Source organism: Larimichthys crocea, chromosome XVII (assembly GCF_000972845.2).
Source record: "Larimichthys crocea isolate SSNF chromosome XVII, L_crocea_2.0, whole genome shotgun sequence".
Classification (NCBI taxonomy): Eukaryota; Metazoa; Chordata; class Actinopteri; family Sciaenidae; genus Larimichthys; species Larimichthys crocea.
Window position 1 is genome coordinate 25827499 of NC_040027.1, and position 16797 is coordinate 25844295.

At 39.2% G+C, this 16797-nt stretch overlaps 1 protein-coding gene across 1 annotated transcript in view; it reads right to left on the minus strand.

Moving 5' to 3' along the window:
• The window catches only part of LOC104922761 (cadherin-2), a 90791-nt gene that overhangs the window by 8074 nt on the left and 65920 nt on the right, over positions 1-16797 (minus strand). The window contains exons 13-14 of the mRNA XM_010735686.3: positions 16514-16747; positions 13348-13487 (exon numbers count right to left, since the gene is read on the minus strand). Coding sequence (XP_010733988.3) covers positions 13348-13487; positions 16514-16747 — 374 coding nt within the window. The remainder of the gene's footprint in view (positions 1-13347; positions 13488-16513; positions 16748-16797) is intronic.

Sequence of the window (16797 nt, forward strand, 5' to 3'; positions counted from 1 at the left end):
GAAACATTTTTAACCAAATTCCACTTTACAAAAATCAAGCATTAAAGAGAGGTGTTACACTTGAAATAAAAACATAAAAAAATGTCCAGTGTGTAACATTTAGGGGGATCTACATATATATAATATGCATAACTATATCCATTAGCGTTGATCCGCCATCTTGCACAGCCATGTTTTACAGTAGCCAGAATGACAAACAAAACACAAGGTCTTACATAGGGCCTTTCATGATTTTTTTTTGCAGGTTCTTATACACCCTGGTAGTTGAAGGTGAAGCAGGGGGATATTCAGTTGGTTGCTGCCTCAGCAGCCACACCAATTATACCACATATTTTACACTCTGGACCTTTTAACTTATTATTTGTTTAGTTTCCTCTCCAATAATCAATACATAGAAGAAACTGACCTTCATTCAATCATTTCAGAAATTCTCAAAGTTACTCAAAGACAATAAATGACTGTTTTCCAGCTACAGTAACACGTGCACAGGCCTTGGGTGGTGTTGAGGCCTGGTTCTGTTTGATCAGATTTTTGTTAGTTAGTTTTCTCTCTCTTTTGTTTTTTTTTTCTTTTTACTTCAGACAGCCTGGATCTTTATTTGTCTGGATTAAGCTCTGGAAAAAAAGCAGACTCGGGAACAGATTCTTACTTAAGCATGCTAAGCATGACAAATACGCACACATACACCACATTATTGTCTGTTCCACCTCGCTTCTAATCCTCACCTATAACTAATACATCTTAACCTTAAGACTTATTAAAGCTTACATAATGCACTGCAGTGTGCATTTCCGAGCAGAATAAAACTGGAAATATCAGCAGCAGGTCTGTGATTGGTCGAGAGTAGAGCAAAGTAAAAAATACTGCCTGCAAACTTGGTTTGTGAATGCACAGGCAGAGGTTGAGCTGTGGTCCCTGTAGGATCATGTCATGACGCACTGTGTGAAATGAGGTCGATAATAATTTTGTCGCAATCTGTGTCAGATCACACAAAAGAAAATGCAAGCAGAGGCATGTCATCAGCTCATGTCACTGCCCATGCACTGTGTTCGCTCCTGCATAGCATATTTATCTAGTGTATATCTAGGGGCCTTATAATATAGAGTTCACAAGTGTATTATAATAAAGTGAGTAGGCAATTTCCATCTGCCTTATTAGCGTGCAATTCCCCCTCTCCGTCCCTGTGGTACAGAGTGCAGCAGCAGAGGGTTGTTTAGTTGAATATGTTGGTCTATCTGTCTGACTTATTGATCCTTTATCTGATTGAGCTCTGTGCAAGCAGCACAAGTGTCATTGCTAGTTTCATTATTCCTGGCCAGCACTCTTGTTGTGTAAGTAGCGAATGTACTTGTGCCAGCCATGGCCCATATTGTGTAAAATGAGGTATGGTCAGGCAGTCTTTGGCGCTTTGCTATCTTCAGTTTTGCAGTGTGGGACTGGTGGAGACTGTACTTTTTTTTGCCCATTTAACCACCATCACTTGTCCTTGTAACATGCTATCCTCTGACTTTATTAAATACCTGCAGCAGCATACAGCAGCACAAACCATTAGTCTTTAAATTGAGAGTGACGTGTTTCATTTGTGCATGTGGCATAGCTTCATAAACAACCGAGTGGGAGATAATGTCAGTAAATTCTTACAGTAAGTGCGAACATTCTTTCAGTAATGGATATTACAAAGAAATATATCTTACTGTAAGATATGAGCTATCCGACGTTTAAGTAAACCACTTTATCTAGGGTAGCAGAGGCATGTCAAAGAATAGCAACTCTACTGGAGCTGAGCATGTACCGTAATATAAATATATGCTCATGCTCAAAGCCTGCCATGTTTTAAATCTGTATGTGTGGACAAGACCAATGTCATGACCACATCTGGCCTATCATGGAAGCAGGTTTTGGGACTGGACAGGTTTTGTTCAGTATTATTGAGTCATGATTCAAAAAGCAACCAATCGTTATTGAATGTTGTGAAAGTCCTGTAGGAATTTGAATTCTGAAAGCTACAACTCTACATCGCTTGCTTTAAACACCAAATATAAGCATAACCTTCTTCACTGAGCTACACTGTTAAAAATAAAGGTTAAAAGTGCTTTACATTTTGTATTGCATTTTTCTATCCTCCCAACATTCTGTCATTATTGTTTATTCAGCCATAAATATGAAACTGAACTTGCTGCTGGTCCCATCACAGTGAACACTGAACTTTTTTATTGTTCTAAATAACTGCATGTACAATTGTGTGATAATGAACAACCAACTATGAAATAATTGAAACAAACTAATGTCTTGTAAACCAATGACACATTAAAACAATGATTCATTTGCTGCAAATAAGACATGACCATGCATGAATGCTGGTTTTGTCTTTAAGTGGAGTCCTTTAAGAGGAGAAAATGTCATTATTAAGAGGACATCAGTTTGTCTAGCTCTTAAGTGTTGAAGCACACAGTATTCCTTTCTCCCTGCCAGGATATTGCAAGGCTCTTAGCTGCTCTTCAGTCAAAAGTATTCTGTTGGTTGGCCATTACTGTGAGCAAAGCCCAAGGTCAGTTCACAGCATGTTGTTATTGTCCTGAAAAGCTGCTTTAGTCGATTTCCCTGGAGACCAGAGAGCACGAAATGGTTTCTGGATGGTTGCTGTAGTGACTCAAACAATACCATTCAACATGAACAGATCAGAGGCTGTGACACACTTCCCCTCTGCCCGCTGACTGTGCTGTATGGTGTGTAAGAGTAGGTGAAAGAGAGACTGTGCTTCTCTAAGTGGATGCTAATTACATAGTCGGGTTGCACTCCTCCCTAGGACGGATGATGTAGGAGAAAGGCAGACGTTGCATCAGAGAAACTGTGGCACCCGTTTGAGTCATTGAAATTCTCACTACATCAAATATTAAACACAGCTAGAACTTAAATGTTCTTCCAAGCCAGTCCTGATGAAGACTGCTACTTTTTATGAATCAGTCTGCTATTTTTATACCAGAGACATTCAGTGCACCGGGCATTAGGAAGAATATACGTTATACATTTGGTTTCAGTTGTTAGAGTTTGGACAAAAAGACAATGTAAGTAATGTTCTCATATTCTGAAGTGTGTTTACAGCAGCCTAAACATCTGCCAAGGACAGATGATATGTCTTTTTAACTCGAACTTGAAATTCGTGTTTAGGACAATCCGAGGACACTGTCTCCAAACATAAATACATTACGCGCAATATAATGTTAAACACTGTGGCTGAGAAGGTCAGGACAGCAGGGTTTTTTTTTTGTTTTTTTGATTAGAAGTTGCATTCACTAAATTGGCTCTCTAAATGCAAAAAGTCACTCCTGCCAAATAAAAAGTAGAGTCTAAAAAAAAAAAAAAGTCTAGAAGTTCACATCACTGAATAACAGTGGATTGACTAGATTATAAATAATAACAGCCGATTTCATATATATACAATATTGGACGCCATAGACAATCGCCCACACTAGCAAAGTTCCACATCAGTAAAGGCAAACACACACCCATATAGAATATTTTCATGGTGATAGAATTATAGGAAGGTCACCATACTTCATTCAAGATGTCACAATGTGACAAGTAAGGCTCAAATCAGGGGCAGGGTAATCTCTACAAACAGATGGCTGTTCATCAATGCAGATGCATTGTAGCAAGGGATCAATATTTGGCATTGGAAGTGTTCTGGTTCAGTTTGTAGACAGAGTATTGACCAGTAACGTTTGAGTGAGCTTTTGTTGCATGCATGTAAACAGTCTGCACGTGAGAACAAAAGAGGCGGAACACATTGGGCCGAAACAATCTCGAACCATTAGCTATTGATGGACGATTATTTAGCCTTTTTTTAAAAAAAATCTGTTTATAGAGTTTAGCGGACATGTCATTCTCAGTGGTGAAGGTGCTAATTCACTGCAAAGGAAGTCTTAAGGCTCAGCATCATGCGACAGCTGATGGTTTCTGAGTTGGAGATTTTATACTTCTAAAGGGAGTTGCAAAAAAAAAAAATAACTGATTGATATAATATATCAGCATATAAGGTTCTCTTTCCTAGTACAAATGTCAAATGTCCAATAAGAGTTTTTTATCAGTGGGTTGCTGCACCAGCTTCAGTGTGAAATCTGAAAAGTTCCCTATTTGTCTTTTATTGGTTTTCACTTTCCAGCAGACACAGAGGAAGTGAATGGGGTTACGGTTATATTACACATAAAAGGCAGACAATTTTGTAAATGTCAAAGGATGTCAGGAAAAATCATATTTAGTATCAATATAAACATATATTATGACTACAACCAGCATAACAGTTATAATGTGTGTTCCTCTTTAGGTTCCCTCTCTTTAGGTTAGTTCCTCTCTCTTTTTACTGCCAGTGCCAATGTATTCTTTAGCTTTGTTAGTAGTCTGAGTCATAGGGTACAGGTACAGCACTGCCTGTTGTTCAGTCACTTTGGTCAGACTGAAATATTGTGACAGCTAACAGATACATTCTTGAAACTCTGGTGCAGACTTTTTTGAGTACCTCGATGAGGAAACCAATGTTTTTGCATCTTGACCATCATGGGTTAAAATTTTAGTTTGTGTTTGGGTTCCGACCAATACCTGCAAAACACTGTTCCCATCAGCCTTAGCTGACTTTGTGTTAACTGCTAATTAGCCAAGGGATGAACGTGGTAATATGTTCTAAACATAACACGCTAACATTGTGTTTCAGGTGTTTAGCATGCTGTGTTTCACATTTAACACATGCAGAGAAGTCTAAAGTGCAGCCTCACAGAGCTGTTAGCACGACTGTAGACTCTTAATGTTCTTAGTAGGCTTCACCTTACATTAACCACTGACAAGGATTTACATTCAGAATCAGAAATACTTAATAATCCGGGGAAATATTTTGTTTGCAATACTCCAGGAATTCAAGGTTAGTGAAACAAGTAATCATCAATTTAAAAAAGAAACATATACATATAATATATATATTATATATATATATATATATATATAGTGCACAGCATTATTATACAATAGGATATCGTATAGGTGTATAGGGTTAAAGTTTTGTTTTCCTTGCTATCATTTACTATCTCACTTACCGTTTGGGAGCTGCTGTAACAAAAACAATTTCCCTGCGGGGATTAATAAAGTATTTCTGATTCTGATTCTGATGATTACTTTTTTAACATAACCTTGAATTCCTGGAGTATTGCAACAAAAATAATTTCCCCCTGGGATTATTAAAGTATTTCTGATTCTGAATGTAAATCATTGTCAGTGGTTAATGTAAGGTGAAGCCTACTAAGAACATTAAGAGTCTACAGTCGTGCTAACAGCTCTGTGAGGCTGCACTTTAGCACTTCTCTGCAATGTGTTAAATGTGAAACACAGCATGCTAACACACTGACAACACAATGTTAGCGTGTTAATGTTTAGAACATATTCACCACGTTCATCCCTTGGCTAATTAGCAGTTAACACAAAGTACAGCTAAGGCTGATGGGAACAGTGTTTTGCAGGTATTGGTCGGAACCCAAAACACAAACTAAAATTTTAACCCAATGATGGCTCAAGATGCAAAATCAATTGGTTTCCTCATCGAGGTACTACAAAAGTCTGCACCAGAGTTTCACGAAATGTATCTGTTAGCTGTCACAATATTTCAGTCTGGACCAAAGTGACTGAACAACAGGCAGTGCTGTACCTGTAACCCTATGACTCAGACTACTAACAAAGCTAAAGAATACATTGGCACTGGCAGTAAAAAGAGAGAGGGAACTAACCTAAAGAGAGGGAACCTAAAGAGGGAACACACATTATAACTGTTATGCTGGTTGTAGTCATAATATATGTTTATATTGATACTAAATATGATTTTTCCTGACATCCTTTGACATTTACAAAATTGTCTGCCTTTTATTGTGTAATATAACCTGTAACCCCATTCACTTCCTCTGTGTCTGCTGGAAAAGTGAAAACAAATAAAAGACAAATAGGGAACTTTTCAGATAATTCACACTGAAGCTGGTGCAGCAACCCACTGATAAAAACTCTTATTGGACATTTGACATTTGTACTAGGAAAGAGAACCTTATATGCTGATATATTATATCAATCAGTTTTTATTTTTTTTTGCAACTCCCTTTAGAAGTATAAAATCTCCAAACTCAGAAACCATCAGCTGTCGCATGATGATGACTGAGCCTTAAGACTTCCTTTGCAGCTGAATTAGCACCTTCACACATGAGAATGACATGTCCGCTAAACTCTATAAACAGATTTTTAAAAAAAAAAGGCTAAATAATCGTCCATCAATAGCGAATAGGTTCTGAGATTGTATTTCGGCCAATGTGTTCCGCCTCTTTTGTTCTCAGTGCAGACTGTTTACATGCATGCAACAAAAGCTCACTCAAACGTTACTGGTCAATACTCTGTCTACAAACTGAAACCAGAACACTTCCAATGCCAAATATTGATCCCTTGCATACAAATGCATCTGCATTGATGAACAGCCATCTGTTTGTAGAGATTACCCTGCCCCTGATTTGAGCTACTTACTTGTCACATTGTGACCATCTTGAAATGAAAGTATGGATGACCTTCCTCATACTTCTATCACCATGAAAATATTTCTATATGGGTGTGTGTTTGCCTTTACTGATGTGGAACTTTGCTAGTGTGGGCGATTGTCTATGGCGTCCAATATGTAATATATATGAAATCCTGGCTGTGATTATTTATAATCTAGTGAACAAGTCAAATCCACTGTTATTCAGTGATGTGAACTTCTAGACTTTTTTTTTTTTTTAGACTTATACTTTTTAATTTGGCAGGAGTGACTTTTTGCATTTAGAGAGCCAATTATAAGTGAATGCAACTTCAGTAATCAAAAAAACAAAAAAAAAACCCTGCTGTCCTGACCTTCTCAGCCACAGTGTTTAACATTATATTGCACGATAATGTATATATGTTTGGAGACAGTGTCCTCGGATTGTCCTAAAACACGAATTTCAAGTTCGACTTAAAAAGACATATCATCTGTCCTTGGCAGAATGTTTAGGCTGCTGTAAATTTACACTTCAGAATTAATGAGAACATTACTTACATTGATCTTTTTGTCCAAACTCTAACAAACTGAAACCAACATGTATAACAGTATATTCTTCCTAATGCCCGGTGCACTGAATGTCTCTGGGTATAAAAATAGCACTGGTTCTCATCACAAACTTGACTGATTCATAAAAGTAGCAGTCTTCATCAGGACTGGCTTGGAAGAACATTTAAGTTCTAGCTGTGTTTAATATTTGATGTAGTGAGAATTTCAATGACTCAAACGGGTGCCACGAGTTTCTCTGATGCAACGTCTGCCATTTCTCCTACATCATCCGTCCTAAGGGAGGAGTGAACCCGACTATGTAATTAGCATCCACTTAGAGAAGCACAGTCTCTCTTTCACCTACTCTTACACACCATCAGCACAGTCAGCGGGCAGAGGGGAAGTGTGTGTCACAGCCTCTGATCTGTTCATGTTGAATGGTATTGTTTGAGTCACTACAGCAACCATCCAGAAACCATTTCGTGCTCTCTGGTCTCCAGGGAAATCGACTAAAGCAGCCTTTTCAGGACAATAACAACATGCTGTGAACTGACCTTGGGCTTTGCTCACAGTAATGGCCAACCAACAGAATACTTTTGACTGAAGAGCAGCTAAGAGCCTTGCAATATCCTGGCAGGGAGAAAGGAAATACTGTGTGCTTCAACACTTAAGAGCTAGACAAACTGATGTCCTCTTAATAATGACATTTTCTCCTCTTAAAGGACTCCACTTAAAGAACAAAACCAGCATTCATGCATGGTCATGTCTTATTTGCAGCAAATGAATCATTGTTTTAATGATGTCATTGGTTTACAAGACATTAGTTTGTTTCAATTATTTCATAGTTGGTTGTTCATTATCACACAATTGTACATGCAGTTATTTAGAACAATAAAAACTAGTTCAGTGTTCACTGTGATGGATGACCAGCAGCAAGTTCAGTTTCATATTTATGGCAATGAATAAACAATAATGACAGAATGTTGGGAGGATAGAAAAATGCAATACAAAATGTAAAGCACTTTTGAACCTTTATTTTTAACAGTGTAGCTCAGTGAAGAAGGTTACTGCTTATATTTGGTGTTTAAAGCAAGAGATGTAGAGTTGTAGCTTTCAGAATTCAAATTCCTACTGGACTTTCACAACATTCAAATAACGATTGGTTGCTTTTTGAATCATGACTCAATAATACTGAACAAAACCTGTCCAGTCCCAAAACCTGCTTCATGATAGGCCAGATGTGGTCATGACATTGGTCTTGTCCACACATACAGATTTAAACATGGTAGGCTTTGAGCATTGAGCATATATTATTATATACGGTACATGCTCAGCTCCAGTAGAGTTGCTATTCTTTGACATTGCCTCTGCTACCCTAAGATAAAGTGATTTACTTAAACGTACGAAATAGCTCATATCTTTGCAGTAAGATATATTTTCTTTGTAATATCCATTACTGAAAGAATGTTCGCACTTACTGTAAGAATTTACTGACATTATCTCCCACTCGGTGTGTTTATGAAGCTATGCCACATGCACAAATGAACACGTCACTCTCAATTTAAAGACTAATGGTTTGTGCTGCTGTATGCTGCTGCAGGTATTTAATAAAGTCAGAGGATAGCATGTTACAAGGACAAGTGATGGTGGTTAAATGGGCAAAAAAAAGTACAGTCTCCACCCGTCCCACACTGCAAAACTGAAGATAGCAAAGCGCCAAAGACTGCCTGACCATACCTCATTTTACACAATCATGGGAACACTGGCTGGCACAAGTACATTCGCTACTTACACAACAAGAGTGCTGGCCAGGAAATAAATGAAACTAGCAATGACACTTGTGCTGCTTGCACAGAGCTCAATCAGATAAAGGATCAATAAGTCAGACAGATTAGACCAACATATTCAACTAAACAACCCCTCTGCTGCTGCACTCTGATACCACAGGGACGGAGAGGGGGAATTGCACGCTAATAAGGCAGATGGAAATTGCCTACTCACTTTATTATAATACACTTGTGAACTCTAATATTATAAGGCCCCATAGATATACACATGGATAAATATGCTATGCAGGAGCAACACACAGTGCATGGGCAGTGACATGAGCTGATGACATGCCTCTGCTTGCATGTATTCTTTTGTGTGATCTGACACAGATTGCGACAAAATTATTATCGACCTCATTTCACACAGTGCGTCATGACATGATCCTACAGGGACCACAGCTCAACCTCTGCCTCTGCCTGTGCATTCACAAACCAAAGTTTGCAGGCAGTATTTTTTACTTTGCTCTACTCTCGACCAATCAAAAACCTGCTGCTGATATTTACCAGTTTTATTCTGCTCCAGGAAATGCACACTGCAGTGCATTATGTAAGCTTTAATAAGTCTTTAAGGCTAAAGATGTATTAGTTATAGGTGAGGTTTAGAAGCGAGTGGAACAGACAATAATGTGTGTGTATGTGTGTGTATTTGTCATGCTTAGCATGCTTAAAGTAAGAATCTGTTCCCGAGTCTGCTTTTTTTCCAGAGCTTAAATCCAGACAAATAAAGATCCAGGCTGTCTGAAGTAAAAAGAAAAAAAAACAAAAGAGAGAGAAAACTAACTAACAAAAATCTGATCAAACAGAACAGAGCCTCAACACCACCCAAGGCCTGTGCACAGTGTTACTGTAGCTGGAAAACAGTCATTTATTGTCTTTGAGTAACTTTGAGAATTTCTGAAATGATTGAATGAAGGTCAGTTTCTTCTATGTATTGATTATTGGAGAGGAAACTAAACAAATAAAAAGTTAAAGGTCCAGAGTGTAAAATATAGTGGTATCTATTGGTGTGGCTGCTGAGGCAGCAACCAACTGAATACCCCCTGCTTCACCTTCAACTACCAAGGGTGTATGAGAACCTACAGTGGCTGCAAAAAAAAAAAAAAGCATGAAAGGCCCTATGTAAGACCTTGTGTTTTGTTTGTCCATTCTGGGCTACTGTAGAAACATGGCTGTGCAAGATGGCGGATCAACGCTAATGGACATAGTTATGCATATTATATTATATTTAGATCCCCCTAAATGTTACACACTGGACCTTTGTTATGTTTTTATTTCAAGTGTAACACCTCTCTTTAATGCTTGATTTTTGTAAAGTGTAATTTGGTTAAAAATGTTTAAATCTATATACGACCATGTTCAGGAAAACCTGTATTTCTGACAGGAAATGTTTAAATCTAAACATCAAAACCTAATTTTAGAAATTACTAATATCAACATTATTGATCTTTTGTGTGTTTTCAGGAGAAACTAAGAAAACTTTCTGGGCTCTTGCAGCACTTTTCAGTTCCAGTTGGTTTAAGTTCCAGGTTTGATAAGACTCTTAGCCCCTAACATAATAATCCCTGTTTCAGTGGAATGTGCTCCGGAGCCAGCGACAGAAGCTCAAATCTGGCACCATCACGGAGGTACGGCAGGAACTGGCTGTTCTCAAATAACGTCTAAATATAAAAACAGCAGAGCAGGAAAAGGGAAGTACACGAAAGGAGAGTGTTGGTGTGGGTGCAGATTAAGTCAGAGACAATATCTGATACACTGTTGAAGTGACCCGCATGAGGCAATAACACAGATGTGACATCCAATATCCTCGTGTTAAAATAAACTAGTAGATAGTGAGTGGGGCTCGCACTTTATTGTCGAGTCACCACACCACACTGTATCACAAAGGTCCATCACAGCTGTGCAACAACTAGAACTCTAACATTATATTAAACCAGTACACTGTGATATTCTGATATATGATTAGATACATATAAATGAAAGAAAATATCAAGAAGTATGTAGGCCCAGTCAGACCTGAAAAGGTCACCTGAGTCACATGCAAAGTAAATCAAACATTCTAGCACCTCTGTAAGGTACTTAAAGCTAAATCAGCCTGGAAGCATGCTCACAGTGACACTGCTAACATGCTGATGCTAAGCAATTATTATGTTTACCAAGCTCATTACTTTAATTTAGAATGTTACCATGCTAATATTTGATAACTGACACTAGATTCTGGGCTGAACTCAGTAAAATGAATTGCGCATCACGCAAAACCATTATCTGTCACTAACCGCCTCATGGTCCTGGTCACTGAAGATATCGAGCAAATAATTTTGCAGCTAAAGTCATCCACAAAGTTTTGCAGATGATCTGCAGCTTTCTGTGGTCCAGTATAATTTGGTCTTAAGGTGGAACATGAGTTTTTTGAGTCGATGTTGCACCCATATGTCAAGATGTTGGATCTTGGCTCTGTGGATATTTTCTGGACTCACTCTATATCGAGTGTTTTGTCAGACTCATTGTTATTCTGCGTGTTTGAAGTGTGCGCTCTGCCTCACACCTCTCTGTTTCCTCTCTTCCTCTCTCTTGCTCTCTGCAGGACCGGTACAGATCGTAACCATCCGCCTCTGCTCCTCACAGCAGTACGTTTTACATTCTGTTTTACAGTTTCATCACCTCACGGTGAACAGGAATTGCACTGTCTATGTGCCATCTGTGCTCATATGATGTACTGTGATGTGCTATTGCTTCGCCTGGCTCCAATCACTGCTGCCACAATCGCGGGATGTGCTTCAGTTACCACCAACTGTCTCAAGACGCAATCATTTTCATTTGAACAGCATGTGACTATTAGCGCTTGTGTTTGTGAATTATCCTTTTTTTCCTGCAATGAGTCTCATTTACATAGAAGGGGGACAATTTTGCACCAGATGTATGCATATTGCCTCATTTAAATACATGGAACACCAAGACACTGTTTGCTTGAGAGTGCAGTTAAGGGTGTATTTCACCCTTTGTGGGTACTTTGTGAATGACTCGGTTTCTTTGTGTCTTATTTGTGCAGGTTTAATGGCTGCAGAATCTCTGCTATCCTTTTGTGACTTCACCCCGCAGAGTACAGCTGAGGCTGATGGGAATATTAGAAGCCAGATTGTTAGTCAAGCTGAAATTTTGATGGTAGTATTTTTTCACTGGTGCCATCCAGTTTGTACAGAGGTTTGTGCCCATCTCTCTACTAAATGTTATATAATATTTCACTTAAAAACTCCAGAGACCAGTCAGGGGGATCAACTAATTGGACTACTAGACTAATAAAACTCTGCAGGCAGCAGGAAAAGTATCTACAGGCTAACTAGCTCTGAGTCGACTGTGTGACTGTATTACATGAACAAAGCTTGCTTGGTCTTCGTTATTCTTTGGCATATGGGGATGCTGTTCAGCATGTACAGGACGTGTCAAGGGTAGTGAGCCTGTACGAGAGCTGGTATCAGCAGCAGTCGAGTCAAGTCGAGCATTCAGGGTTTTAAAGGACTGAACAGTTTGAACAGCGAGCACACGCTGCTGCGATAAGCCCGGAGGGTACAACATATGTCACTCAGTCATCGTCTGCATTGCCTTAAATTTACAACACAGAGTGAGATTGTAATACCGCTGAGGATGTGGTTACATCATGAAGGAAGTCTGTACCTGATACCATATCATACTCTGAAAAGCAATCAGTGCAACAGATTGGTCATTTCTTGCCAGCACGAGTCCAGAAAACAGCGAGCACAGTTAAATGGTGCAATGCATTGTGAGTGTGTGTATGTTTGTTCATATACTATGCAACTTCCTCCCTTTTTACAACCATCCTAATGAGCTGCTGCGGTACAAAAGTGAAACATGTCCTTCCGTTTAGTCGGCCTGGCTAAATGAGGGTTAAACATTTTTCCCAGCAGAAGTGCAGAGCAGCTTATGTACTTGGCACCAGCAGACGAGTTGTGTGGAGGGACACAGGAAATTGTTCTCCAACAGAAAGCAATTAATCCTGTTTCGAGGTCCTCTTTTGTAGTACACTTAATCTTAGCTGGAGGACAGATGATTGAAAACTGTAGAGAAGCAGAGTGTGTGTCTGTGTGGCTACATTATGCGTCTTTTATGGTTCATTTATGTGAATATGTGCGCGTGTGACTGCGTGGGTGTGTACGTGTGAAAGAATGAGCTGTTAGCTTGAATTGTTAAAAGGATGTGAATATATTTAGTACTGATAACGTAAGTGCAGCTTCAGGGCAATTTGTGTCACAACCAACAGTGGCACTAATGTAAACCTGGAGTCAAAATCTGACAATCACTGCTAAGCCAACACCAACTTGTAGTCAGTTCAGCCAATAACAATAGAGAGAGAAAACCTCAGCTAGACCAGTGCAGATAGCGTTTGTCAGTGTGTGTATACTGTGTGTGTATGTGTGTGTGTACCTGATCCTCCTCTCCGCCTCCCTCCTCGTCATATTTGAGGATGTTGTCTCGGACGTCGTCCTCGGGGTCAATGAGGAGTTGCTTTGCCTGGCGCTCCTTATCCCTCCTCTTTATCCACATCACAAACAGCAGCACCAGCACTGCAAAAGACAAGGTCGTTTAATATAAGGAGCAATTCAGGTTCATGAGAGGGTTCCAGAAGAAGTCTGTGAAAGAACAAAACCAACACTCCACAGCTCCACTAGAAACACACAAAAAACCAAAAAACATTCACTACTACTGACCACAGAGAACAAAGAACACTGCACCGACACTGACTGTTCTACTACACCTCAGGATGGCACTACATGAAATCACCTCATTCAAAATAATGGTTCTTCCTAAGGGGAACTTGACTGTGCTTGGCAAATATCTTCATCACATGTGTGAGCAAATCGGTTGTGAAAACTGGAAGATCACAATAAATGATGCCAATCTTCTGAGAACCATGAAATTAGTCTAGCTATTACTAATATTGCACACAAAGTTAAAACTTTGGCTTATCGTTAGTACTCTTAGAGAGTAGTCTGACATTTTGAGACATTAAAAAAGCAGAATTTAATTTATCCAGAGTAGAACGAAAGCTCAGGGGTTCACCAAGAAAAGTCAGAATCCATGACTGGGTCTTGGGTTTGTGATTGCCAACAAATTTTTCTGACAATATGGCCAGTAGTCATAGTGAGTGGAGAACAACATCCAATGGGTTCACCGCTAGGATCGCAGATAAAATGAGGAAGAATTTTTTCGAGGTCAACACAAGATATATGAACAACCATCCATTATCTATAATCACTTGTCCTCATCAGAGTCGTGTGGAGGCTGTAGCCTACCGAGAGGCAGGGTACACTCTGGACAAGTAACCAGTTCAAAAAAACAACCATTTAACAAGGAAGCCAGAGTACCCGGTGAGAACATGCAAACTCTGCACAGAAAGGTTAGAGTCAGGAAACCTTTTGCTGTGAGTTGACAGTGCTTACCACTGCACCACCACCATATGTATCACAAAATGACAATGAGACAACATCTGTGAATCAAATTCAATAAATATAATTAATTTCTTAACTGAATTCTTATTTTCATAATTTCAAAAATGACATATGCTTTAATGCTGGCAGCTGGCTGTAATGAAACCACACCTGCTTTGCATTGGTTTATATTTAATTAATAATAATAGCTGATATACAATTTCTCAATCGTGGTTCTTACTTACATGGTGACATTACCCTAACCCTCTGATAGTTAGATATAACACAAGGTCCACTCTCACGTGTAACCACTCTAATTATGTATTTGCAGATGAAAATACTATAAATAGGAAAGACATTCAAATAAAACAATCTAAGAAGGGAAAATGACACACTGTTGGACCGGCAGTTTACTGTTTGATGGCAAACATACATCGACATTCTTGAACTTGACTCCTGACAACACAGCTACCTCACATCTGTTGTAGAGAGAGTTCTAGTTCAAAAGCAAACAACAACTGAAATCCCCTCACATGGGACAAAGCAACTGGTGGGTTTTCAAACTTGATGCGAATCTGTCTCTTTTTGATCGTGATAATCTGTGTGGATTTATGAGACAGGGGAGCTCATGGTGTGCATGTGTTTGTAAACCTACACCGCTGTACGTGCTAGAGCCAAAATACATTAGGACACTGAGTGAAATTCTAAGCGAGGACAATTTAAGCCCTAGAGAGGCGATTTGAAAAATGGCTTGTCACCATTAGTAACATTTCTCTGTGAAACCAACAGGGATGGCTGGCTGCTTACAGCCTCGCAGCCTTTCAACAAGACAACAGACAACACATCTAGTCTATTTAAAATAACAAGATGCTGCCTGTGCCCGACTCCCAGAATTGGCCTTATTCCATAACGTGGTCAGTGTACCACATACCAAGCTTTAAATTAACTCCTCTGTCTTTGGGTGACCAGGCCCAGGGGCCATGAGCCTATTACCTCTGCTTCCTCTTTTCTTTTCTTTTCTTTTCTTTTCTTTTCTTTTCTTTTCTTTTCTTTTCTTTTCTTTTCTTTTCTTTTCTTTTCTTTTCTTCGGTCTTTCCTCTTCACAAGCTGTTTTCTATGAATTATGATGCCCACATTTTGCAAAGCCCATCTCACAGCTAACTATGACACCATAGCAACCGTTACGGCAATAGATTGTCAAGATCATTATTAAAGAAAGAGTTTGCCTTTAAATGTAAATAATAAATGAAATAAAATGCTAAAATCCGGCAGAGACTCCGTCCCACCCGCACCCCCCCCCTGGCTTTCAGAATTTGTACTATGTTATCACAAGTAAAGTAATACGTAGGTAGGTATTAAAGGTTCTTTAGGATCTCATCTTTAATTGTGGTACAGCTCGTGCCGTAGGTCTTTCATTAGGATATTCAAATATAGCAACATTTATAGAAAATTGGCCCAACTGAGCAAGAAACAGGTTGTTAACAAACTGACACTTTTTTAAACTACTTTTTGGAAGTAAAATTTAGCTAAAGTTAGATCAAATTAAATATTGCTACTAATTTATTAATTCCAGGACAGGACACATGAGTCTGTGAGGCTGTAACTAACGATGCTAACATACTAATGTTTAGTGAGATAATGTTTACCAAGTGATATGTTCACCATCTGAGTTTAGCGTGTTCATTTTGGCTAGCTGAGGCTGATGGGCATGTCATGTGTTTTGCAGGTATGTTGTCATGATATGTGATGGATATCTGTGTACACATTGGATATATTTCATTAAAATGTGACCTGATGGTGGTACAAGATGAAAAATCAGCTGATCACTACAGTTATTACAGTTATTACAGGAACACAAACGTCTGTGCAAAAATTAATGGCAATCCACCCAATAGAGACATTTCACACTGCATCAAAGTAGACACATCAACAACCTGACATTACCTAATGAACAGCTATTTCATTCAAAACCCACCCAAACCTCTGTGTGTGGTAACTCGATAGGACAGGACTACTGTTGAAATTGATGGGTATGTTATGTTTGAACAGTTCCTTTCAATTCAATTCTAATTCAGTTTCTTTTTAGCTGTATTCTAATACGTCTAGTAAGTGCTACACCAACAGTGTGTAAGCATGTGGGTCTGGGGCAGAGTAAAACTCACCCAATAGTATGATGATACAGATGAGGATGGCGATAATTGCTCCGGTGCCAAGTCCTGGAGAAATCATTCGCTCCATGTCCACACAGTCTCCATGGTGATCACACTGGCAGACCTTGACCCTCAGGTAGGACGTGTTGGACATGGGCAGGTTGCCAGAGTCTGTGATCATGATGGGAACCTCGTAGATCCCGCTGGCAAGAGAGCCGATCCTCAGTCGAAGCTGGGCATACTCGCCTAGAGTATGATAAGGTAAAGACGGAAGGACAGGTAGACAGATAAAGAAT